This window comes from Mauremys reevesii, linkage group 9 (genome assembly GCF_016161935.1).
Source record: "Mauremys reevesii isolate NIE-2019 linkage group 9, ASM1616193v1, whole genome shotgun sequence".
NCBI classification, from domain to species: domain Eukaryota; kingdom Metazoa; phylum Chordata; order Testudines; family Geoemydidae; genus Mauremys; species Mauremys reevesii.
The window spans coordinates 82,563,725-82,591,187 of record NC_052631.1 but is presented as its reverse complement, the minus strand read 5'-3'; the positions used below and the strand labels follow the sequence as shown (position 1 = coordinate 82,591,187).

General features: G+C 43.0%; 1 protein-coding gene across 7 annotated transcripts in view; it reads right to left on the bottom strand.

The window, feature by feature from the left end:
* Nucleotides 1-5,559: 5,559 nt before the first annotated feature.
* The window catches only part of ARHGEF9 (Cdc42 guanine nucleotide exchange factor 9), a 264,186-nt gene continuing 242,282 nt past the window's right edge, over nucleotides 5,560-27,463 (bottom strand). For 6 of the 7 annotated variants that reach the window (XM_039489630.1, XM_039489631.1, XM_039489634.1 and 3 more), the window contains 3 exons: nucleotides 19,175-19,418; nucleotides 18,409-18,477; nucleotides 5,560-5,778 (listed from right to left, as the gene is read on the bottom strand). In XM_039489630.1, coding sequence (XP_039345564.1) covers nucleotides 5,597-5,778; nucleotides 18,409-18,477; nucleotides 19,175-19,418 — 495 coding nt within the window. In that variant the 3' untranslated portion in view covers nucleotides 5,560-5,596. Of the gene's footprint in view, nucleotides 5,779-13,367; nucleotides 13,483-18,408; nucleotides 18,478-19,174; nucleotides 19,419-27,463 lie in introns of those variants that run through there. The other variant, XM_039489632.1, reaches the window with a different exon arrangement.

Here is a 27,463-nt window from a genome sequence, read left to right as displayed (position 1 = left end):
AGTTAAGCATGTGCTTAAATGAATTGCTGAATCAGGGCCTGGTGCACCAGTGTGCATTGGTAATATCAGCACTAAAATCAGGAAGCTACTCTGAGTAGTATATGAGAACAAAATATGACCCAGTGGAGTAGCCCAAGATGTGAAATTTGGCCTCTCTTCTGCTATACCAAATGAAGTCCATGGCAATCTGTGAATGCTGGATGTCTGAAGCCCATGGTAACGTGTCTGAATGCCTGATGTTCGAAGAAAGACCAAGAAAACAAAAATGAATAAAACGTGTACCTACATAACGCCTGTACGCTAATGGTTGAACCAGTCTCCGATTGGCTCTGTCCACTAAGCCAATCAGAAAGTAGAAAATTAAAGGGACATTAAGGTTAAAAATCATGTACTTTTAAAAACAACAACAAACAGCTATTTCACCAACATCCTCAAGTCAAAACAAAAAACCACCATAGGTCCAAGCCATATCAATCATTTGGTATAACAGAAATAAAATCACTGTAATAGAAGAATCATCAATATTTTCACTGCAAGCAAAATTTATACAATACAATGAAGCTTTTTTGGTGTATTAATAGAAGAGAAGGAAATGGCATATCTGTGATGTTTTATTCCATTGATCTCACTTCTTAGCCCCCACAGACTCTGGAATAAACACTCTGCTTGCAATGCTGCAGCATTCTCTCTGTAATTCATGTAGCACTGATGATTTCTCCTTTTCTTTTTTTATTTCCCTTGCTGATTGGTTTGCCAACATGAGTGGGCTGATCCTCCAGTCCCTCACCATGCTAGCATGCTGACAACCAGTCACCCAGGAAAGCATCCAGAATACAGAGAGTGAAAGGGGAGACAGAGAGAGAGAGACTTATTTGTTGAGATTTGGTATCTGTTTGGATGCAGCCGCTTCTGGGCTCTTACAGTGTTGTCTCTATACATTCTAGATAAGGTGGTATCAGCATGGGGATTGCTAACTGATCTGAACACAAGGGTTAAATAATTAGAGTTGTCTTAACTGCAAACCAATTTTTGGTACTAACTTAGGCCTATTGTCTTCCCCTGAGAAACATCAGGGTGTCTCTGGAGTGGGCACTGTGTAACCTTCCGTTTCTTCTTGAGGGTCACCATCTCCTTTCACTTCCAGGGAAGACCAAGTTGAGAATGTGGTCACATTTTTTTGAGCCAACATTTGTAATGGATTGTAGGGGGGGAGTGGGGGGGGCAGCAGGGGACAAGAGGGACAGAGAAGGACAGAGGCACTGGCTTCTTGGTCAGAAAAATACTGCCCGTGCTATACTATCAATATGCTCAGAGATTTTTCTTATGTTAACACCAATGTATCAGCAACTTGATGTCTGTTGGGTGAATTTTGTGGCCTTTCTTTTTTGTTGTAAACTGACCAGAATTTAGTAATCAAAACCATCATTTAAAACAATGTTTCTGGGGAAGACTCCCCCTGAACTCTACTTAATGCAGAATCAGACTTGAAATCCAGTATTTTGTAAGAATTGAACCTCTCATCCTTAATCAATTGTTTCAGCTCAGTTCAGTGGAGGGCATAGGCAAGGAGTGTGGCTTATTTCTCGGGAGACACTCCAACCCCTTTTCTGGCTCCATATGAATTGCTTACTGACTGCTTTGCTGACAAACCAGCCCCCCATTCAGACAATTCTTGCACGTCCTTGGGAAAAAGAGTAAGACCACTCTGCGAGGAAAATGATTTAAAAATGCCTTCAGATGCCTTTTCATTTCTTTTTATTTAACTCCATAAATATTTTCATAAGGCTCAGTGTCTTTACAACACTTTTTGTCAACACTTTTTTTTGTTTCGTTTTATACACACAACTTAGACACTTGTTTGACAGGGTCAAACAGTTCAATATAAACAAAATAATAAAACTGGCAAGTGTGGATCAGCTGGGTTACCAAAATCCATTTTTTTACCCATACTGTTAAAACCCCAAAAGCACTAAAATATCAGTATTTGGCTTCAAACTTGTATTTTAAAAACCGTGATTGTTCTTTTTCATTCTCTGCTACAAGTCCGCATCAGCATAGTGCCTTTAAACTCCTCTGGACTCTTTTGATCTTCTCAAGGAAAAATAAGCTTGGTGATGCCATGCAGAACTTACAAAAGCTACTAAATATACATGTTCCCTGAAATGTAGCTGCAATGAAAAGATGACAGAGCATAAAGAGAACAAAACCAGAAACCCAAAGCACCACAGTGTACTATCAATAACGTTGCAGTGGATGGCTAGTGCCCATCCAAGAACTGAAACAGATTTCAAATATATTTTTCTATGTATTATTTTCTATTTACAACTGTTAGATGCACCTAGGTTGGTTCTTGTTTTATCTTTTGGAGAGGGTGGAGAGGCAAAAGTCTTGAACTTACATCCTCTGCTAGGTCAAGGGGTAATGCGCATCATTTACCTATGGAAGAGGAGGTTTTTTATATTATATATATATATAGTTTCAGCTGGAGAAATTCTGTGTACATCTAAGTCTGTTACAACTCTCTTGTTCTATTGCCCTGGAACGGTATGTGGGTTCCTCTTGTCTGGCATTGAAATGAAAATCTATATAACATGCTAAGTCAAAAATCGCCCCCAATTTGATCAGATCTACAGTGTTTCTGGAGCTTTCAAGTATACAAGACCGCCCAACCCAGCTCTCTGTTCCATAATTAATAAGTAAGTAAAAGTGGGACCCATTGCTGGTTCGTCTTTCTATTAATGCTTCATTTCTTGCAGCACCTTGGCAACTTATGGATGGGAAGAGCTTTCTTGAATGCCATGACTGAGGGCCAACCCCGCTTTGCTCTGGAACACAGGCCTGCATCTGCTTTACCTGCTGCTTGGCTTTGGTGCAGGTAGTTTAAAGTGAGCAAAGCTGTTTTGTTTTGGTTTTCCATGTAAGCAAGAAGCTGTGAGTCCAGCAAGTGGCCCTGTCAGATCAAGGGAATCTTGATTTATGATGCAAATAATGGTGTGGCCGTGTTGTTTCTTTTTTCTAGTGCTGAATATTAAGGAAGCATCTTCTCATAAAAATAATGGAGGTTTCATTCTCACTCTCAGAGGCATAAAACAGTAGATGAACAGGCTTAACTAATGTGCTTGCTACTTTTCTCCCTTAAGCAATTAAAAAGGCAACGGTACAGGTGTAATTTTCATCATATTGACAAGGAGGCACTAATCTTTCTCTCTCTGTGTCTCTCTCTCCAGCCATTCAGAAATTGTAAGACGTTTTGTTTCATCCTTTATGTTACAACTTTTGAGGAATCATCTCATTCACTTCTCTAAACACTCATCCTATTAAACAAACAACAATAATAATTGCCACATATTCTGTATTAAAATCTGAGCTGTTCACCATAAAAAAATGCAGAGATACAAATGAGTATTTAAAAAAATTTTCTGGTAAAAGAAATTGGGTTGCCTCCTGATTTGACTTTTTTTTTTTGCCTACTGTATATCATTTACATATCGGGGGGAGCCTTCCTCTCTTTAAAATACTAGACTTTCTTTGCTGCTTATTTATATTTTCTCAAGTAGCAAAGAAAGTGCTGAGATAATCTTTGTGCTTTAGATGGGAAGAAAGGTCACGTCCTTATAACATGGCATGGTGCCTCTATCTTAGTGCTTGCTCTAGCCCTACAAGAGAATAAACTGCACGGAAATATTGAAATCATTCACTGGTGGTCTTCACAGGTTCTTATTTTTCAGGTGAAAAATTAAATCTGTGCTCCCCCCGCCCATGCATTTCTCCGTACTGGTAGCTAGCCTGATTTGCTTGGATGGCAGATAAGATTCAAAAGAAACGAGTCAATACAAATTAGAGTTTGGATCATTTCGCCCCACGTTTTCAAAGGAGCCTACAGAACAGCACCTACACAATTTTCACGTACACCTTTTTATGGGAGCATTTGTCCAAGCAAAAAGGTATTTGTGAATGCAATGATCTGTTTTGCGAGCCGAACTGCAGGCTTCCGTACATGCAAACTAATGTGTTTGAGGGTTAAAATCTGAGGGTGAAATTGTAGGAGGCATCATTGAAAATGCAGCTCTGAATACAGAGTGAGAAAAAGAGAGAGAAAGAGACACAGAGAGGTTAACTAATTACTGTGCAGCCTATTGACAATGGTGCAAGTTTGCTGAACCATTGCTGCAGTTTAGACTAGTCTGATTGCTGGTCTACATTTGGATATGTAGTCCTGGTCAATGGCAAGACTTCTCAGACACTGATTTCAGTGCAATCTGTTCTGAAAGGCAATTTCCAACTTCTTCCACAGGTTGGAGGCATTAAATGTTGAGTAAATGTTTTTGATTACTTAAGCAATGATCCTTAACCTAATAGGTCATCATTGTCAGCGAATGTCCTGTTTGGTAGTTTGGGGCTCAAGGCAAAGCTAGGGATACTTAAATAAAATGTAACAGACCAGAAAGCAAGTACAGCAATGGCTGTTACATCTAGGATCGTTGCTCCTGTAAACTGTAATCAATGGTTCATAACAGTGATGCTGCGTGTGTGTGGAGGGGTGGGGGGAAATGGGTCCTCTGAGTTATTTCCTGCAGAAAGAAAACTGGCCATTTTGTTTGTGTTCAATAACTATTTTTTCTCTACCTAGAATGCAGGACATGAGGCCATCAACCAATTTTAAAACATCTGTCATCTTTATGTAGGAAAAAGCTAGTACTGGACATCTCACAGGGTAATTTCTCAGCTAAAAAAATCTCCAGAGAAAATAAAATAAAATGAAATACAAAACAAAACAAGCCCCCCATTGTTCTCTTTCGACATTACTGGGAATGGCATGTGTGATTGAAACACACAGCATTGAAATGAAACACAGTTTAAAGATGCAACAAATCAATTGAACAGAACTCATCTCTCACATAATAAAGATCGTTTTCCCCCTTTTGTTTGTTTACACCCCCCCTCCCTGGCCCAAGAACACCTATAAAAACAGTTAAGCAATAGAAGTACTGAGCAGCATATCACAGTGCACAACAGAGCACACCCAGACTGAAATGACTCAGAACAGAGAATGCTGGGGGAAAATGCTGTTCATTGAAAAAAGAAGTCTGGGGACAGTCAAGGGGTGGGGAGCAAAGGGGGAAGGGAGCAGAGATCTTCCCCTCCTCTAAAATAGAAAAATAAAAGGCATAAATAAAATAAAATATACACCAATGTGGCCTGTAAGGAACTTCAGTGACAAACTGACAACGAGCAAGAAATCGTCCTGGAGAGACAATGACAAGTTGGACAAAAAAAAAATGAAGAGAAAAAATTATGTTGTCTGACCAATTAAATAAAATAAAATCGGGCACATGAGTAGAAGTCATTGGTGCTTCCTAGTATCTAGTAGTAGTTTGCTTCCCAAAAACAACAACAAAAAAGTTTTTGGTCCTTCTATATATATATATAGATAGATATATATATATATGTGTGTGTATATATATAATTATTTTTAATTGCAACAGTGCTTCTCCGAAAAAAGGTCCATCTATAAATATAATTTTATTTATTTATTTATTTTTATTTTTAATTTTTTAAAATTTTTATTTTAAAATTCTCCATCTCACTCTAGGTATTATTTTTTGAATGGCGTTAACCTGCTGAAATTTTGCCAGAATGGTGACTGGCTGCGTTTGGGTTCGGTGAACTCGAAGACCTGGGACTGGGATATACCATCTGTCACCATGTATTGTCCCTGATTTAATGGATCCTGGGGTGGTGGATAGGCTGGAGGAACCGACCTGGAGTAGCTGACACCTGCATTGATGGTGGGGAAGGGAAAAAGAAAGAGGTCAGTCAGAGTTCAGTTGGGTCAAAAGACGTACTCATGATATTACTTGCTACAGCTTTAAAAACCAAGGCCCCAACCAATGGGGACACGAGCAGTAGAAGGCAATTCTAGGGATGAAATTCGCAACTAACTTAAACCCTCACGCCAAATGCAACCTAAACTAGCAAGCTAGTTGGAGATTTGAGAAAGATCAATTACTTTTGTTTTGGTGGAGTTTTGCTTTTCTCTTATGGAAAAGTCCTATATAATTTAAGCCAAGAGAGCCCTATAGAACCATTAGATATGGTTATCTAGAAATCACTCTATTATGGAAAAGGTGAAGCCTTATCTATAGAATTGTTACATTGTAGAGAACTGTACCTCTTCTATAGAATTCCATTTGTTGGTTTCAAAAGACAGAAGTCATTGCTTCCTCTGCTAAGTCCTGTGGGACTTTTCCCTAATGGCTTGTTTTAAATTCACCAGCCTGGTTTCAGCTTCTAAACCAGAAAGTACTGGGAATCTCACAAGAGTCACTGACTGCTAACTTCCCAGCCCTATCTCCAAGGCGAGGTATTCCAAAGAAAGGATGGTCTTGTGGCTGAGGTATAACACTGAGTCTGAAGTCCTGGTGTCTATTACTAGCTCTGTCACATAATTTCTATGTGACCTTGAGGAAATTACAACCTCTCTGAGCCAGAGAGGGCCTCCTCTGATGCAGAAGGGGTGAGGGGTCCACTGTCTTTAAGACACAGAACCCTGCAGACGATGCTCTATGGAACTGGGATCCACATGGGTGGTTGTGGGGGAGGTAGAGGATGGGTAGCCCTGAACTGGTGATGGTGGGGCTGAGGGGACAACCATCACTATGCCTGTGGAGATTACCAGGGAAAGGTAATATGGCCACTGGTTATACTTCCTTCTTGCTGAGACCATCCATGAAGGGTAATTCCCTTCTTAAGCAGTGTGATAAAATGGAAGCTACACTGCCAGGAAGCAGGGGAGAGCAGAGGGAACATCAGAGCTTTGAAGGAAATGCAGAAAGTTCTGGCCTTCTGCGGATCCCCTCTGTTGCCTGCAGAACCTGCAACTCATTCTGTGGGTAGGGCAGCCCCCCAATAAAACAATGTGGGGGGAACATTATGGAGATCTCCTGCTCCCCTGGGTTATACTGCAGGAGGTGGTGGGCCAGCCTATTGTGATCAGTTTCCCCATCTGAAAAATGAGGACAATACCCATCTTCCTCATATGAGGGTTATGAAGCTAAATTAATTAACGTTTGTAAAATGCTTTGAGATCTGCAGGTGGGAGGTGTCAGAGAAGGCAAAATATTAAATTAGCACCTAGATACCACAGTGACTGGCATACGAGAGATTCGATTCTCTGCATGTTGTCAGCAATACCTATCAGCAAACAAACACACACTTTCATGTGCCAGTGCTTTGGGATACGGAGATGGGAGGTGCGATATATGTTCAAAGCAATTACAGGCAAAGAATTATACTCTCACAAAATGCACTGCATTATTATGTGAAGCTAAGCTGCCAACCATTTAATCTTGGTGCATCATTATATAGGTTCTTCCATTATAACAAGCTAAGAGTTTAATATGTTTGGAGAGGGAAGAGAAGTAATTTACTCCCCTTTGTTATTGTAAATACCAATCAAGGCTGGTTAAAAACCAACCAGATTTGAGACTGAATGGAAACATTTCCTGGATTTCTTCGAATTGTGCTTCGAGACAAGGAATATGGAAATGGGACTGATTTCTCCAAAGAAATTAAATGACCATTTGTTTTATCTGATAACAACTACTACTACTCATATTGCTCTCTATCCAATCCAGGAAGTACAGTCATCCTTTTTCATTTTTAGCATGGATAAAAGTTGCTGCATGATTCATGACCTAACCAACTTCATCACAGTTATGTGTTCCAAGTCAAGCTGAAAACAACAATCTGTTTGGTTCCTACACATCTTTGGTAGGCTCTTGGATGCTTGATCTGATTTGCTAATCTCATATGTTTACAAGCTTATTGTTCCTACCTCAAAATATGTGAATCGTGAGTAAGATGCTTGCACAGTAGAATGCCAGTTCCACTGAGTGCTTGATGCCCCATCATTACAGAGAGAGGGCCACGGCCAAATCTTAAATGGTTTGGCTCTAGGATATCATAAGAGACAGCAGGATACCTCCATCCTCCAATTAGATTGCTCAGGCATCTACACTCTAGCTCAGCATCTGAAGATGCCTGTGGCATGGGGAAATCCCCACCTGGTATCGAACCGGCATAGCCAGCTCTATAATAATCCCTGGTGGCTCACTCCACGTAGTGGCAGAAGATGAAGTGTGACAGGGAAAGAGGGAATGTGGCCAAATCATGCTGTGTTCCAGCGATCCATGACCATGACAGCTTACCTAAATTAGAGAAGTCCTGAGGCTGATCTAATTTGCATAGAAGGAGGGGGCAAATTGGCTCCAGCTCCCCTGGGCACCAGGTGAAAGCAAAGAGGGGCTAAACTGTCAAAACTGTACGTCTAACTTGTGCAAGCAATTACTACAACTACAGACATGGAGGCATGTGCTATTTTGCCCTTGCATTTGTGTGCATGCAAATATGAGTATTTGTGCTCTGCAGAGTAAATTCAGCAATCCCACAAGAGTAGCTTTTCTCTTGAGGTTTTCAATATGTCACCTCCAATAGCAGATAAAAACGCCACAAGAATGGCCTTTCTTCGGGTATCGGTGTATTTGGGGGCATGGTGAAACACAGGATGTGGGAGAAAAATCCCACTTACCAGAACATATTCAGAACCTCAGAACAAGACTAGTTCTCAGAATGAATGAAGGGTTAATATATTTGTATCTGAACTGAGCTGGTTTTCTCCCTCATCAGAACTTCAAGTAGCCGTGCTAAATTGTCTCTTTAAGGATTTTTTTTATATGCAAAACCATAACTCCATTGCAATTTAACCGGAAAAAATGAGCCAAGCTCCTTTCCAATGAAGAATGCTGCAATCTCAGGCTGCCTCTGTGAACAGAATTCAAAATGCAAAGGGAAGAATCGATAGATAAGGAAAGATTTCCAGGCACAGCAGTCACGCTGCTTTTCCCTAGGCACAGGGAAACAGTTACACAAGTCGTGATCAGACTTGGAGCTCCTTCTGCTGGTTCATGCAGAACTCTGCACCCAGGTAGACTCCAAGGGTTGCAGCAGCATAGTCAGATTGTTCAGTGGGACTGGGGTTGAGGGAATGCTGTTCAGCATCAAACAAAAAAAAAGTAGCTTTGCCGTTTATCATTTGTCAGGCCAAATGCAACGAAGAGAGATGATGTATTGTCAATTGAAAATGAGCAGTATTTCAGTGCTAGGCAATGTCAGTTTGAATCACTTAGGTTTCTCATCTTAAAAAAAACCCTAAACACCAAAAACCCTGAAAGGATTTCAAGCCATCTCTGCTTTGCTCCTAACTTTTTTCCAAAATGTCTTTTGTACTTGTGCTCTCAGAAGGAATTCCCTGGCACTGAAAGAATTAAAAGAGTAAAGCCAAATATAAGATGTCTTTCTATGCTTATTCGATCCTGACTCTTTAAGGATTTCTCTCATGCCTTGATTGGTAGCTATTTCATGTCCCTTTCCTCTACACAGGCATCTAAACAATTTGCCTATCTATTAGCTGGATTTAAGAGATGGGTGATAAAATATAAATGTTTTCTAGTTCAGCGTTGGCTGAAGTTGGTGCTGTATTGCTGGTGAATGGAGAGTGTCCTATGGTGCAAACCCTCAATTCTCCTGAGTCTCAACAGCAGTGAGGGAATTCACACCTCTTAGGAGGCGCACTCAACCTCATCACAAGTTCAGTTGCCTTATGTCTGACGTATTCCTGTGGGGTACCACGCAGCATGCCCCTTCAACAGGAAGCAGTGCCCAAGTATTCATCATTTGATGAGGAAATACTCCTTGCACTGTCCATTTTATTGAACTACAGAGTTCGCTCACTGAAATACAGCCACTGCCGGGGTGACACTTATTAATAGCACACAGCAAATCTACATGACAATTTAGAACTAGATAGGAAGAAAAATATTATCTAACTGAAACTACAGGGAGAATTTAGGTGGTCAGAATCACTCAACTGGAAGTCTGGGCATGACATGGGGTGGGGGGGAACATCTCTACTCTTCAAACCGTCCTTGGCGGTCTCTAATGAAGGCAAGAGGTCAGTTTCACATCTCACCCGACAGATGACCCTCTCAGCACTCTGCTGGAGTATTTGTTCAGAACTGACTCAGAAGCAGGAGTGCCCCTTATTCAGTGGCGGCTCCAGGCCCCAGCATGCCAAGCGCTTGCTTGGGGCGGCAAGCCGCGGGGGGCGCTCTGCCGGCGCCGCGAGGGCGGCAGGCAGGCTGCCTTCGGCAGATTGCCTGCGGAGGGTCCGCTGGTCCCGCGGGTTCGGAGGTCCGCCGAAGGCAGCCTGCCTGCCGTGCTTGGAGCGGCAAAATGCCTAGAGCCGCCCCTGCCCTTATTTAGTCACCAAGGTCATTTCCTTTTGCACTTAGGTATTCCTTGGAGGTCTCCTATCCAAATATTCATCCAGTCTGTCCTTGCTTAGCTTTGGAGATCCTAACTGTATCTCAGGTCAGATTCTAACTGGATTAGTAATTCCTCCAGTGAAGAACCAATTTCATCTGTGTTATGAAAATCATAATCACCATTGATACTTTCAGATTGAAAACACTGAAAAATGCTGTGGCTAGTTCCACGGGGTAACTGTATAATGGGCACTCATGGGCTTTGGAAGGTTCAGTTTGCAGCCCATGTAATTTATGAGCAATGGGATTTGCATATTTGCAGGGAAGTAGTATGATAACATGATTTCCACCCAGTAATGACATTCTTTCATCTGCAGTGTGGAAAGCTTTGTGAACAAAGGGAAATGACCTTGATTACATCTGAAAATACAAGTGTGCCTCCCCTCCCTTTTAAAAAAGAGTTTAACAAATGGGCTGGTTAACCCTTAAGATGCCATCTGATTTCCAGGTAGAAGACACTTGGAAACTGGGAATGTTTGACAACTGAGCTGCAGAGGTTTGAGATGTCAGAAGAAATTAGGATGGTATGACCCTTGGGAGGAATCTGGGTCAGTATTTTTGTGAGCTGAGGTTAGCTGGGCTTGAGGTCAAGTCACTTAATATGAATGAGGGTAGCAGGAAGACTTGGCAGCTAAGAAGAGAATGCATTCTGGAGCCAAAGCCTTAGCTGATGGAGCTATGCCAATTTATACCAGCTGAGAATTTAGCTCTTAGTGGATTTTTACAGACTGCTAGGGGAAGGATGAGGCCACTTAATGGTAGTGGGAGCATTCAGCAATTAGGGTATGGAGGGAAGCAGGGAATACTGGAAACTTCTCAGCATGTCAAGGGGGTTTTGGAGGCCTCACCATGGTCTGCTAAGGGAATTGAAGCATGCACGTTGGAAAATGCAGCTCCTTAGTCCACTGTTATGCTACTCATGAAAACAGCAATAATAAAGAATAAATTTGTCCAAAATATGAGAAAAAAAGCAAATATCATTCTTCATAGCATGTATCGATAGCTCGTGGGATTCAGAAAGGAGATCCCACCCCACATAGGCTTGCATAAATTACAAAACAAGGGGATATCATTCCTTCCTTATGAATCATTAGGTTAAGACCCCTGATAGAGTCAAGTTACCTGATTAGACAGACTAGTGGTCTTATATGGCATAATGAATCCTATGTTGTTATGTCCAGGAAAAGCTAACATTCATGACTAATGATTTGGGGAGCCTGAACTTTTGAATGGCCAACTTGAGACTCCTTAACGGGATCTAATTTGTAGAAAGTGCTAAGCATCAAGCCTTTGAAAATCAGACCTCTTTAAGGAGCCCCAAGTTGAACAGCCAAAAATTGAGGCACCCAGAATCACTAGTCTCATCTGAAAATGTTGGCTGGGGATTTTGAAAGCCTCTAGGAATGTATGCCAAAAAGCATTATGTGAATGAGAAGTGAATATGTTACTTGCTACCATACATGGGGATAGAAAAAGACTAAACACGGGATTTGATAAGTGTCTACCAGTTTTTGAAGGCTGCAAACACTGAAGAGGGAGAGGAATTGTTACCAGGGGTACTGGCAAACAATCCTGAGGGTTAGATACAATAAAGGAGTTTTGAAGTCCCTGTTGTTTAGCGTGACCAGATGTCCTGATTTTATAGGGACAGTTCTGTTATTTGGGGCTTTTTCTTATATAGGTGCCAATTACCCCCCACCCCCATCCCGATTTTTCACACTTGCTGTCTGGTCACTCTACTGTTGTTAGAGTCACTTAAAAGTGGAATGGACAAGTCAGTGTGAAATACAGTGCACGGAGCAATCCTGCATTGGCAATAAGGGATGCACTACATGACCTAATAGACTTGATTGTTAAGGGAACCTAAACCTGGCAGAAAGGAAGGGGAAGTGGTCAGAGAAACTGGCCAGGATGTTTCAGTGAGAAGCCTGAGACACTCAGAGAGAGGGACCAGGCTTCAAACAGCATAAGCTGTTTCTTCCAACTCAGAGACGGGAAATAAGCCAGATCCTCCTGAGTTATGGATGGCAAGGTTAAGTTTAGGTCAGGCAATATGTGTGAAAGTCTTTGTTATCCACCTCTTTATGTGTTGTGTACCTTTTGGGCAAAATAAATCATGTCTTGTTTTGGAGACTCAGTTTCACTGCAAATGTATGCTGTCAGAGGCTTCGGAAGAGAAACCTCTGCAGGATCTGGCCCCCTTTGGACCTGCTAAGTTAGTCATGGTTGGCACGTAGGGACTGTAAACCCAGGTGCTAGTCTGAGAGTGGTGAACTGCAGAGTTCCACCTCAGCGGAGGTGGGGGTCCATGACCTGACACCTGTTGGGGCTGCACTCAAGGTGACCGAGAAGGGACAGTGGTGCAGCTAGCCTGGTAACTGTGACAGGCTCTTTTTAAAAACCAGGCCAAACCAGACTTTTCTAGCTCCCATTTTAATTATTCTAGGATACACCAGGCTAAATTCTACTCTCAGCTACACCCACTGAAGTTGCATGGGGCTGCAGGGCTGTTACTGGAAGAAGAATCTGAATCACTGTCTGTAAAAAATATCTTACAACTTAGTCTGCTGGGAAGGAGCACAAGCCAATGCTACTCATCCACTTTACGTCTAATGGAGTTAAAGAAGGTGGAGAATTGGCTTAATGCTATCTTAAGGCACATGCTCTGATATTATTACATTTCCCCCAATCCAATAAGTAGTGCAAATCCCAGTATGTTGCTGAAATCTGAGGTTGACTCGCTCGCTCAACATCAAACCAATTCTGAAGGAATCTTGGCTGGGCATGTGTGTCTATGCCTGTAAGTTCATATATGTGTATGTGTATGTTAACAGCAAGCTGGTTCCAAATGGGATGATTCATTTAGGACACTGGTTTAAAAAAAACAAAACAAAACAAACCCAAAATGCAAAGGTTTATGCTGTCTCTTAATCATCTGATTAAAGTTTCATCAAGTTTATCTGACAGAGTTTGGAGGCTTCTTCCTTGTCAGTCTCATTTTCCACACTTTCTCTCTCTGGTGTATTGCAGCTAGTGGTCCTTTAAATGTTTCCTCTTAATAAATATGCAGGCTGACTCTAGAGTAATCGGGGAAATGCTGTATGACAGTTCATGAAATAAGCTGCTGTTAATACTACTGAAAACTTTCTAGTTCGCCACCAACACACTTGATTGCACTTTCCGTTTCATCACCTTAACTGCTTCTATCCTTTCCTTAAGCATTCTGTAAGATGGAAATTATCGCTGTTTCCCACAGAACAGGTCAACTGATATAGCATAGCAGATGGTAAAAATAAAGCTACAAAAGATATTCAGTGACCTAAAACATGGGCACAGAGGTCTTAACACATCAGATCAGCTTGTTGGGCCATCAAGTGCTGCAGTGATCAGGCAAAGTGTTTAAGCATGTGCTTACTTTGAGCATATAGGTAGCATTGATGTCAATTGGACTATTTATATGCTTAAAGTTAAGCACATGCTTAAGTGCTTTGAGGCACAATTCATAGAATCATAGACGATTAGGGTTGGAAGAGACCTCAGGAGGTCATCTAGTCCAATCCCCTGCTCAAGGCAGGACCAACACCAACTAAATCATCCCAACCAGGGCTTTAACAAGCCAGGCCTTAAAAACCTCTAAGGATGGAGATTCCACCACCTCCCTAGGTAACCCATTCCAGTGCTTCACCATCCTCCGTAAAATAGTGTTTCCTAATATCCAACCTAGACCTCCCCCACTGCAACTTGAGACCATTGCTCCTTGTTCTGTCATCTGCCACCACTGAGAACAACCAAGCTCCATCCTCTTTGGAACCCCCCTTCAGGTAGTTGAAGGCTGCTATCAAATCTCCCCTCACTCATCTCTTCTGCAGATTAAACCAGCCCAGTTCCCTCAGGCTCTCCTCGTAAGTCATGTGCCCTAGCCCTGATAATTTTCGTTGCCCTTCACTGACTCTCTCTAATTTGTCTACATCTTTTCTGTAGTGGAGGGCCCAAAACTGGACACAATACTCCAGATGTGGCCTTACCAGTGCCGAATAGAGGGGAATAATCACTTCCCTCGATCTGCTGGCAATGCTCCTACTAATGCAGCCCAATATGCCGTTAGCCTTCTTGGCAACAAGGGCACACTGCTGACTCATATCCAGTTTCTCATCCACTGTAATCCCCAGGTCTTTTTCTTCAGAACTGCTGCTTAGCCAGTTGGTCCCCAGCCTGTAGCGGTGCATGGGATTCTTCCGTCCTAAGTGCAGGACTCTGCACTTGTCCTTGTTGAACCTCATGAGATTTCTTTTGGCCCAATCCTCCGATTTGTCTAGGTCACTCTGGACTCTATCCCTACCCTCCAGCATATCTACCTCTACAACTGATGCATCAGAGGCAACCCAAACCTATCCGCAATGCATATGTCTAGCTCTGCAATGTGTACATAGAAAAGGCAGCAGGCCTACCTGATCCCTGGCTGCAGCCATCCTGAAGCATGAGAACTGGTTACCTTTCTCTTAGCGGAGGTAACTACAACTAGTTACTAGCAATACACTGTCTCCAAGTATTTATTAATGCCTTTGGTAAAGCCTTGTTGGGGATACATTTCAAATACGTATGAAATTATTATAAGATAAGTCAACAAAAGCACCCTGAAACTCCAAATAACTTGGAAACCAGTTCTGCTACCCTTCCTCTTGCTGAATAATGCTTGCTAAGTATTCCCACTGAAGCCAGCTGCTCAATAGGGCTACTCACACAAGGGCCAGTCTATGGGTTATTATGCAAAAGCAATTTGCAAACACCTGGAAGATAAGGTGATAAATATGAGTCAGTATGGATTTGTCAAGAACAACTCATGTCAAACCAGCTTTCTTTGACAGGGTAAAAAGCCTTGTGGTGGGTAGGGGGGAAGTGGTAGATGTGGTATATCTTGACTTTAGTAAGGCTGTTGGTACTGTCTCGCATGACCTTCTCATAAAGAAACTAGGGAAATACAACCGCATAACTGGTTGGAAAACCGTTCCCAGAGAGTAGTTATCAGTGGTTCACAGTCAGATGAAAGGGCATATCAAGTGGAGTCCCACAGGGAAAAGTCCTGGGTCTAGTTCTGTTCAATATCTTCATCAGGGCTAATGGCATAGAGAGTACACTTAGAAAGTTTGCGGACAATACCAAGCTGGGAGGGGTTGCAAGTGCTTTGGAGGATAGGATTAAATTTCAAAATGATCTGGACAAACGGGAGAAAATGGTAAATAGGATGAAATTCATTAAGGACAAATGCCAAGTACTCCACTTAGGAACAATAAATTGCACACATACAAAATGGGAAATGACTGCCTAGAAAGGAGTACTGCAGAAAGGGATCTCAGGGTTATAGTGGATCACAAGCTAATTATGAATCAACAGTATAACAACACTGTTGCAAAAAGAGCAAATATCATTCTGGGATGTAAGCAAGATATGAGAAGTAATTCTTCTAGTTTACTCTGAGCTGATAAGGCCTCAACTGGAGTATTGTGTCCAGTTCTCAGAACCACATTTCAGGGAAGGTGTGGACAAATTGGAGAAAGTCCAGAGAAGAGCAACAAAAATGACTAAAGGTCTAGAAAACATGACCTATGATGGAAGATTGAAAAAATTGGATTTGTTTAGTCTGGAGAAGAGAAGACTTCGGGGGACGGGGACATAACAACAGTTTTCAAGTACATAAAAGGTTGTTACAAGGAAGAAAAATTGTTCTCTTTAAGATCTGAGGATAAGACAAGAAGCAATGGGCTTAAATTGAAGCAAGGGCAGTTTAGGTTGGACATTAGGAAAAACTTCCTAACTGTCAGGGTAGTTAAGCACTGGAACAAATTGCCTAGGGAGGTTGTGGAATCTCCATCATTGGAGGTTTTTAAGAAAAGGTTAAACAAACACCTGTCAGGAATGGTTTAGTTATTACATAGTCCTGCCTTGAGTGCAGGGGACTGGACTAGATGACCTCTTGAGGTTCCTTCCAGTTCTACACGTCTATTATTCTATAAGCCAAACCATACTCTATGGGGTAATAAAATCAACTGGATTTGATGGTACTTAGCAAGGGTTTGGCTTTACAAAATTTACTTTGTCAGTACTTACTTTACTTAACTTGAGGCTGGGCTATGATCACTGAAGCACAAGACATTACAGGAGAGACAGAGTTGCTAATTTAATGATGCTATGCAAAGGGTTTTGTTATTATTTCAGAATTAATGTCTTAGGTAAAACAATTGAACACCATTCCACTTGATGTTTTGAGTCAGAATGAGTTTCCGTCAGACTCAAGGACTTCATATCATAAAAAGAATTCCCAATATTTGAGCATAGGGTCATTCTGGATAAGGAAGGTGCTGACTGATGTTCTAGGAAGCTAATTAATTTTATAGCCTAAGGAGCCTGGGCTGTTAAAATTCCCCTCCCCTTTTGTTTTTTTCCCCACAGAGAAAGAAAGAGAGAGAGAATAAGAGAGCAATTGCTGTGTAAAAATTAAATATAGTTAAGTACGCTGAGTTTGTCAGGATGGAAATACAGCAGTTCAATTGGAAATATTCATATGCACTCTCAGGTACACTTGAGCTGAGTCAGTTTCATTAGCACTAATGAAAACTTGATTTGCCGGGGCTGTCATTAGAGTCACAGATCCTGCGACTTTCCAGTGAGCATGATTTCAGTGAATTGTTTGCATGCTCCGGAGTCAGTGTGCAAGAGGATAGCGAAGGGGAAAATTTTCAGAATTGTGCCCATACAGGTGGCCAGCTACATGCAAAACTGGTCTACTGAATGTGCAGTTCCTGTGCACTGATGCAGTGATGCGTACATTTGGCAACCAAATGCATTTTTTGCACATTTCCAGTTTTGCAAATCTGGCCATGGGAGTTTTTAGAGAACTCAGAGGACAACACTAGCGGCTAGTAGACGGCAGTAGATCAACAACAACAGTGCAAGGACATAGGAGACCAGTGGGTTCACATTGGGCCTAACAAAGCACTACTGGACCATCAGGGCAGCATGGAACAACCAGGTGAGGAAGAGAGCTAGGAATTCGTTAAAGGTTAAAGACATTTGAAAACGCAAGCATAGGGCTGTAAAAGCTATACAACGGGGAGGGGGCAGCTGGTGACTGCAGGTACCCAAGAAGTCCTGAGTTGTTCCCAAAACATTTAACCACTTGGAGACCTGAATCTGCCATGATATTGTGGTAACCAGATGGCATGTTCATGACTTCTCATACTTTTTCTGAAGACTCCAGGACTTGAAAGATTGTTACTATGACTCCTCTCTCCCCAACAATTATAATTCCAAAACCTGCAGCTGCAGGAATTATTAGAACTGATCATTAACTCTGGCCAGTGACTTAATATCTGACATGACTCTTATTGGCTGACTGTACTCTTCCCAGGCAAGAGTGGCTGACTGTACTCTTCCCAGGACAAATATGATCTTATAGGACTAGTGGATATATAGTGTCTTTACTAGGATGTTATGTTTGCTAGTGCTGATGCAACTGTGCCATCCTTTTAGGTTATATGGAGCTCACAGAAAGATATATGCAAGTTCCATGAGCCTCCCACTTCAAAAAGAAGTAGAGTGGCGGAACCTCAACTCATCCAGGCTTTTAGCCATCTCCCTTTCTTTTCCAATGGGAGACTCAGGGAATTAGCAAAGCCTCTATGTATCTTCTCACCTGCTTTAGTTTCAGTCTGGGGTGAGATGCATCTATATACTGCCTACGGTTTGAGATAAATTCCTGCCCACAGGATTGCTTTTGGATACTAGACTGGACAGATGAAATCAAAATCACTTCTGATGTAAGTCCACTGGCTTCAACAGAGTTACACCGGCAATGAATTTGGCCCATGGATACATCAACAAATTATATGAAACACACAAACGAGATAAAAAAAAGAGACTGGTGAAAAATCAAAGGGAATGTGGATTGCAGTCCAGCATAAAGCCCTACTCCCAGTCCAATATAAAGCCCCTGGCTTCACCTAACGGAACACATGCTGCCAATTACCTTTTTGCTTACTGACTTTCCTTACTGTCATTGCCGCTTGCCGCTTCTGATTTTCAGAAATTTCAAAGCCTGGAAAAAGGGAACATGGCAAAGAGTTCAGAAAATCGCTTTCCAACCCTCTTTTTCTGAATATTTCTTCACGCATCATTTATGAAACTAATAACCCATGGGTGGCAAAGCACTGCCTGGTGGGGCTACCCACACAGAGAGACATTTTAATAAAAAACAAATCTTCTTTTAAAGTAAAGCCTCACCGTGACATCACTGGGAGGAGGCTGCCTAAAAAGCAACCTTATAAACATTATTTTTAGCATTATTTATACTGTGCCATAAATGAACACCGTACTTTACGAATGAGCAAAAGACAATAAGCCAGGTGCCAATCTTGGTTACAATAACCTTTTGTGGTGGTACAGAGAGGAGGGAAAGGCTGGTAGATCAGTGAGTCTGTCTGCCTTTCTCCCTGCAGTGGTGGTGCTTACCTAGGGCAGAAATTACTGCAGCTGTGAGGCTTTGCTGCCTCTCAGTGGCTGGGGGACTGTACATTTCTCTCTCCTGCATCACCTTGTGGAGTTTCCTTATGCTGAAGCTTGAAGCCAAGGGCAGCATTTGCTCCTAAATGAGCAAATCTTCACAGCAACTCTGAGATAAGCCAGGGATGTTATAATGAAGTTAAACTATAATTCTAAAGCACAGTAATTCGGCCTTCTCCCCCCTAGGGGGCAAAACCCAACAGCCACCATCCCATTGATTTTCGATCCCTTACCTATCTTTTCATCTTCTTGAACCATCTTTCTTTCTTCTCTGAAAGCTCTGAGCCATCGCAGTTTCTCCTCCAGCTTCTTGGCAAAGAATAAGTGAATTTCCTCGGTCTCCTTGTTATGAAGTTTGAAGGCATTCTTCATGCTGACGTTGAAGTCATCATCTCTCCCGTCTTCTATATCCACCACTTCATATTTATCCATGTCAATTCGACCTTTGTAATACAGAATATCTCTTCGTATCAGGTCCTACATGAAAAAGAAGAGATGCATTTTATTCTAGGTGGACTGAAGCCTATGCCAGGTCTTAACTTGGCATGGCAGAATTCATTTTTTTATTTTTCATAACTTTGAGGGATAATATTGATGTTTATGTTTACACAATTGTAAAGATTTTTATCAGTTTAAATTGTTGAAGTTACTGGAAATTATGGGGCTGTCAGACAATGCGGGGAGGCAGACAGTAATTATGTAATGACATTAGAGGCCGAGATTCAAAAAATTAAAGCTTTATAAGCATTAAAACACCAATTGCCAACATCACATGTAAAAATATATATAAAGTAACTATCCTTAAATCAAACTCTAATAAGTTCTCAAGCAGCATTTTTCTTACTTTGCCTATCTGTAAATTTTGATTATCACTGATGGAAATATTTTTTCATTGATTTGTGTGTGTATGGTGGAATTGACCTTTACTGACCAATAAAAATCTAATCTTTCCAAGCCTAGGCTTAACCATTTGAAACATTGTAGTTTTCTTTCAGCACAGAAATGAAAGGGTTAATTTGCAAAATATGATCTCATCCTTAGAACTTCATTTGCTGTAAATACTGTATATACTCGTTCAGAAGCCGAATATTTTTAGTAAAAAAGGGAAGCACCAGAGAAGGGGGTCGGCTTATGAACGGGTATAGAGAGGGAGAGGTGGGACACAGCCCCGCCCCCCAACAGAGGGAGCAAGGAGAGGCAGCACAGCCAGCAGAGCCAGAAGGGAAGAGGCGGGGCCAGAGTCTCTCCACTTCTGGCCACGCTGCTCCCCCCCAGCCTCCGAAGCAGCTGCAGCCCCAGGGCTGGCAGGCTGCAGCCGTGCCGCTCGGCCCCGCCCCCAGAGCAGGCTGTGGCCATGGCCGCTGGAACATGCTGTGGCTGCGCCGCCCGGTCCGGCCTGCCGGAGCAGCTCCAGCTGGGCCAGAGACATCCTCCCCGGCCCTCCCCAGATAAGGTGGGAAGGGATGGGATGGGGAGAGTGTGGGAGTCCCAGGCTAGGGGTGGGGTCATGTGCGGGGTAATCACAGGGGTTACTCCCCTAACCCCTAGCTTTCTCCCCCCAAAAATAATTTCCCCCACAGTTGCTGTCCCAGCTCGTCAGGGTAAGGAGCTGGCGCGCCGGGACACTTTGTTTACTTAGGTTTACCTCTGTGCCTGTGGACGCTCGAGGTAAACAAACCATCTCGGCCCGCCAGTGGCTTATCCTGATGGCCCGGGAGCCAAAGTTTGCTGACCCCTGAATTGTAGGGTTGGCTTATGAACGGGTTATACAAAATTTCCATTTTTTACTTATCCATGTTTGGGGGGGCTCAGCTTATAAACAAACCAGCTTATGATCTTTAATTTTTGTCTAAATTAATAGGGTAGATAAAGGCTAGATACGATAAAAATGTACATTTGATATAACCCTCGTGCTTTGGGGCATAAAATAGCCACTATTAACTGCTTGTGATCAGGAAGAAATTTCCCCCAGCAAGTAGTTTATTCTATGATTGATGATTACATGGATTTTACACCTTCTTCTGAAGCATCTGGTACTTGGCACTGTTGTGCAGATGACAGGAAACTTGACAGGAGGCACCCCTAATCTGATCTGGTACCTATGCTCCTAAAGTGGTTCACAGAAATGTAAAAACTGGAGATAGAAAAGGGTAAACCTTGTAGGTCATTTTGCACATTAGCTCCTAGTAGACTTGTGCTTTGTTCAAGCTAGTTCTAAATATCACAAGAGAGGGGGGTTTCCCACCACTTTTTCCACTCTTACAGACTTCACTTCTGGGAACATTCAGCCTGTAATTACCCTTAGCTCAGTTCCATCCCATTATGCCTTGGGATACTTCAACATTGTTCTCTCTCCATGATATTTATACCTTTCAGTATTATGTATGATCACCCCTTACTTTCCTCTTTGCCTTTGTTTTAATGGCCCTTTCTCCCACTTTTACTATTTTGGGGAGGAAGAAGAAAAATCATTATTTGTTATTACTGTTTAATGGCTCAGCTAAAAATGCACACGATTCATTGAGCCATTTGACCCATCTAGCACACCCAGGGCCCCATTGCTGCTGCTGTTTTTGCCACCGTGCTCTGCATCAGCTCTCCTGAACTGAAGCATAAACTGTGTTCACTGCAGATGCCTGAAAAAGCTGCGGGAAGGTGTCACTAAATACGTATGCGGAGAGATGCTATGTCAGTTTATCAGACATAGGTGTAAAAATGCAGGTTTGAGGAGTTGTAAGTGAAAAACGTCACTCAGACATTTTTCTTTCCCTCCTTCCCCCCCAAAAAGAGGATATAAAATAAATACCGAGAAGCCTGATTCTCCTTTTGCTTACACCAGTTTTACAACAGTAACATTTGTATTATCTGCAGTGGAGCTTTTCCTGATTCACTCTGATGTACTGAGCAGAGAATCAGGCCTGCTGTATAAACCATTTATATGACCACAGCATAAAGAAAGCCAGGTCATCAGAAAATAGGAAATTAATCAAATAGGAACCTGATTCTATATGGAGAAGCAGTTATAAGGCTTTAATATTTAAATAGCCAATTTGAACAAGACACAATTAAGGCTAGGTTCTTCCGCAGGGCTCATAAACCAATACTCGGTTGTACAAAGTTCATTTATCTCGATCATTTAAACAGCAAGCCATTTTCTTTCCTATTTTATTTTTCAACTATTTTGAAAATGCAATAAAGATAAATAACTTATCGGAGGAATAATCTAACAGCACCAATAAAATCAAAGCACAACATTTATGTAACTGAACAAGATTAAATGGTGAATGTCCTTAGGATATGTCTTATAAAAATTCCTGAAATAAAGAAAACAAATGAACTTGGCATAAGATCTCACAAGAGCTGTTTTATGAATCTGCTTAATGGTATTAATGATGGTGAGAGAGGATAATGTCTAGAAGCTCTTAGTCTTAATATTTCCCCTAAAACTCCCAATGAAACAATCCATTAAACAATATGCTTTGCAAGTATCTTATTCTAGCAAAGTAGGCAAAGAAAAGAAAGGAAATTTCAGACTGAATACATAATGGAAAACTTTCTAACAATAGGATGTATTAAATTGTGATATAATTTCCCAATAGAATCGGTAGAAACAACCCTGTCATTTAAGAAAATTACCCTGGTCAAAACACTTAGGGCAGGTCTACGCTTAAAATGCTGAAGCGGCGTAGCTGTGCTGCTGCAGCGCTTCAGTGAAGATGCTACCTATGCTGACAGGAGGGCTTCTCTCATTGGCATAGGTACACCACCTCCCTGAGACACAGTAGCTACATCGATGGGAGAATTCTCCCATGGACTTAACACTGTCTATACGTAGGGTGGGCTGACCCGCTCAGCCTGCCGCTGCTCTGGGGTTGCTGTCTGCCCTGAGGGATGCTGTCTATACCAGGAGTTAGGTTGGTTTAACTGTGTTGCACAGGTTGCCCTCCCAACTCACAGGGTCCTACAGCCCAGGCTCCAGCACAAGCCCCAACATCTACACTACAGTTAAACAGCCCCGCGAGCCTCAGTCCTGCAAGCCTGAGCCCCGTAAGCCCAAATTAGCTGGCCTGGGCCAGCCCCAGGTTTTTAATTGCAATGTGGACATATCCATATTTTCACAGGTGCCCCTGAGGGAACAACATGAAAATGGTGGGGTTGCTTTCTTCCGAGGGAAGAATATGAAAGCAACAGAATTGCACATGTGTCACTGGGAGGCAACATGCAGCCCAGAAAATATTTATTGCCAGTGAAGATGCACTAGCAAGAAAGAACCCAGCTTGACCATCAGATCCCAGACTGAATTTGCATAGTGGGCAGTTAGAAGAAACACCTCTTTTTCTGTTCTTGTACATTAAACAATTTGATGTGGAAACTACTGTAAAACAATAAACATGAAGCCCCTGTCACTTTCACAAACCTGACTTTAGATAAAAGAACCGCACATTAAGAAAACTTTTTTTTTTTTTTAAGGAAGCCAGATCACCTTTTCTTTTTCCACCAGGCTCCCTAGAGTCTTTAGCCTTAAGCTTAACAGGAATTTTCAGCCACCTGAGGGATGCTAGGCAATCCCAAGAATATAAAAGAAACATATTGAAATTGACAAAAGACTAAATAATTCAAAGTGGTACATAATGGCTACAGAGTTCAAACATAGTACATCTTAGGATAACCCATGCCAACTGCTCCATGCATTCAACAAATTCCCTTTTGCTATTATGCGAAACAGGAAGAAGGAACATTCTCCTCTTTTTAGCTGTATATTCTAATTCAGCTAGCATGCCTGAACAGCGACTTATTTTCAGGGGTTCTTGAATGTTCCCAGTGTTAAGAGCAAGAGTCCCAAGTCCATATATCTCAATAGATGGATATTATTTATTCTTCAACTGAATTTTAATTCACCTGCCCAGGACTCTATGAGCTTGCACATACAATAAAAACATACAAACTTCAGGATAATTATCTATAACAGAACCTGCGCATACTCCCATGAAATCAATCACAGCTCTCAAAATATAACGGGCCCCTATAATCAATTCACCATAACTAACAACCTCCCCATCAGCAAAATCTAACTACAGTCTCCATATCTAGTTACACACACACATATTTGGTATGTGAATGTATATACTCATAGTTAAAGATCTGAAACCTAATGTATGTCTATAGCAGGGGTCAGCAACTTACAGCACGTGTGCCAAAGGTGGCACGTGAGCCGATTTTTGATGGCACGCAGGGTGGGTTGACCCGCTCAGCCTGCCGCTACACTGGGGTTCCTGCTGCTGGCCCCTGGCCAGCTGGGGTCCCGCCGCCGGTCCCACTCAGCACCTGCAGCTGGTCTGGGGGAAGGAACCCCAGGCTGGCAGTGGGCTGAGACCAGGGCCGGCTTTAGGCCGAATCAGCCGATTCCCGGGAATTGGGCCCCGCGCCTAAGAGGGCCCCGCGCCTTAGGCGCCTTTTAAATTTTTTTTACTTACCCTGGCTGCGGTCTGCTCCGGGGTCTTCCATGGCCCCGCTCCCCTGACCAAAGCGCCGGCAGGAGCGCAGCTCCCCACAGCCCCACTCTCCCAGCTGGAGCTCCGGCTGGAGCATGGCAAGCCCCGTGGCCCCAGCTGGAGCTCCGGCTGGAGCACGGCAACTCCTGTGGCCCTGCTCTTCCGGCTGGAGCAAGGCAAGCCCCGCAGCCCCGGCTGGAGCTCCAGCCCACAGCCAGCCCCTGTCAAACCCCCTGCCCTGTCTCCAGACAACCCCTGCGGCCCCTGCCCAAAGCCAGCCAGCCCCACAAACACCCCTGCCCACACCCAGCCCCGCACCCCCCTGCCCTGTCCGACCTGCCCACACCCAGCCCCGCACCCCCTGCCCTGTCTCTAGCCAACCCCTGCCGCACCCCCCTGCCTGAAGCCAGCAAGTCCTGCACTCCTCTGTCTCCAGCCCTACCAACCCCTGCTGCAGCCCCAAACACCCCGTGGCCCTGCCTGAAGCCAGCCCGCCCCAGACCCCCCTGTCTCCAACCAGCCCCACACCCCTTGCCCTGCCAGACCCTACCTCCAGTCAGCCCCTGCCTTGCCTCCAACCAGCCCCACGTCCACTGGTGCCCTGCAGTTCCCAGGGCAGTAACCCTGCACACCTGATTCAATGAGGGGGGCAGGGAGCAGCTGGGACCCACACATGTGCACACCCCCAGGGAGTGGCGGGGACCCACACATGTGAAACGGCGGTCATTAATAACCAATCAGCAGCATATATGATGCAATGTACATAATATATAATTGTATTATTTATATAGTTATGGAAAGTAAACAACACATGGCAGAAGTGAAAGGCTTTTTTTTTACACTTTTTTTTTTTTTTTAGTCATCCCTGCCAGGGCCCCGCTGAAAATGTTCGAATTGGGCCCCGCACTTCCTAAAGCCGGCCTTGGCTGAGACCTCGGCTGGCAGGAGCTGGTGACTGAAACCCCAGAGCGGCGGCAGGCGGAGACACTCAGCTCACCGCTGAAACCCCGCCGCAGCCCCACTCATCTTGCTTCCCGTTGGAATTCCAGTGCAGGCCCCCTGCCAGACAGGGTCCAGGCCTCCGGCCTTGCTCACCCCTACCAGCCACCAGCTCCACTCACCTCAGCTGCCAATCTGGGGTTCCAGCTGGTTAACAATTGATCACTCAGAAGCCTGTGTGCAGCTTAAAGTATCCAAATACGTGCCACCAGACATTGGAAAACTCAGCAAGGAAAAGCAAGGGCAAGGATCACACTAAACTAATGAGAGCTGTATTTTAATTTCATTTTAAATAAAGCTTCTGAAACATTTTGAAAACCTTGTTTACTTTACATATAACAGTAGTTTGGTTATATATTATAGACTTATAGAAAGACCTTCTAAAAAATGTATTACCGGCACGTGAAGCCTTAAATTAGAGTGTATACATGAAGACTCGGCACACCACTGCTGAAAGGTTGCCGACCTCTGGTCTATAGAGTGTATATTTGATTCCAAAGGTTCCCAGCTCCTTTAATGGATTGTGTGTAGGAATTGCTTCTCTCATTACTGCAATGCAGCCCTCTCTGAAGTGCCCAGGAGACCTTTCTATTATTTGGATTATAATAGAGCCAAGTGGCCCCAACCAAACTTGAGATCCCAATCGTGCTACATGTCGTACATGCTCAGTAAGGCACAATCCCCATTCTGAGGAGCGTCTAATGTAAACAGACAAAAGACACAAAGTCTGAGAGAAAGGGAGTATTAATACTTCCATTTTACAGATACTAAATTGAGGCAGGGAGAAATTATGTGACTTGCCCAAATTCAGACTGGGAGTCCATGGCAGTGCTGGAACTGAATCAAGATCTTTCTGAGTTCCTATCCAGTGTCTACCCACAAGACCCTCCTTTCTAGCTACAAGCTCACAATCTAAATCAGATAACCACACAGAAGACAAAAGAAAACAGGTGTTTGGATGATGAGGAAGAGGGGGGTATAAAGGAGGCATATGAAGGAGGAGAGGGAGGGTGTTTATTTGATAAGAACAGGTAGGACTGTTGCAGTTCTAAGGGGAAGCAAACCAGAATGGCAGAAGGAGGCACCTTTCAAATTAGGTCCTAAATATGTAATCCTCCAGCCCTCTAGAGGGCATAGGTGTGTGCTCATGCATCTGCTGTTCAGCTGATAGATGTGTACCTGTCTTATCCTGTGGAAGGCTACGAGCTCAGGTGGAAAGAGCATTATGTGTTTCATGAACACAGAGGGCCAGGTTCCCAATTGAAATCTCAGTACAAATGGCCAGCAGGACATTCCATGGAACAAGAGAACTTGCGAGCATATGGCTGCTGTGTCAGCTGCCACCCCACCAATATAAGAGTCATGCTGAGTGTTGGAAAGGGCTTGTCAGGATTGTGGGAGGGGGCGGTATAGTAGAGCTCTGCTTCATCTATCCTCCACTGTTATAAGTCAGAGCAGCCTCTCAGCTGCTCTTACTCTCTTTGCAATGGGGACCAGTGCAGACCGAACCTGAGATCAGAGAACCATCCCAACGCAGAGATGGAAAGGGTCATTTTCACATGAATTAATATGAGTCAATATATCTCTCCTATAAGCTCACTACATAAAAGATACTACTTGCATAATATACATTCGAAATATTTTGTTGCACATGTAGGATATTGGTCTTTCCGCTGAGGATACTTCTTTTGGTTCCCAAACTCTCGTGTGTTCTAATGTGTAAAAGGTTAATAGGACAGGAAGCATTGTGCAGTGCTTAAAGCACAAGCATCGGAGTCAGGAGGCTACAGTTCTAAGCCTGATCTGACAATAACTTGCTGTATGACGTTGGGTGAATCATAATGCCTCTGTGCCTCAGTTTCCCCATCTTTAAAAGGGGGATATTTGCCTACCACACAGGGATGTTGTGAGTTGCAACTAATTAATCTGTAAAAGGCACTTTGAAATGTTTAGAACTGCAAAATATTATAACAACATTTCAGCATATAATCTTAATGGCTTTAGAACGTGAAGATCAAATGGTCACACAGA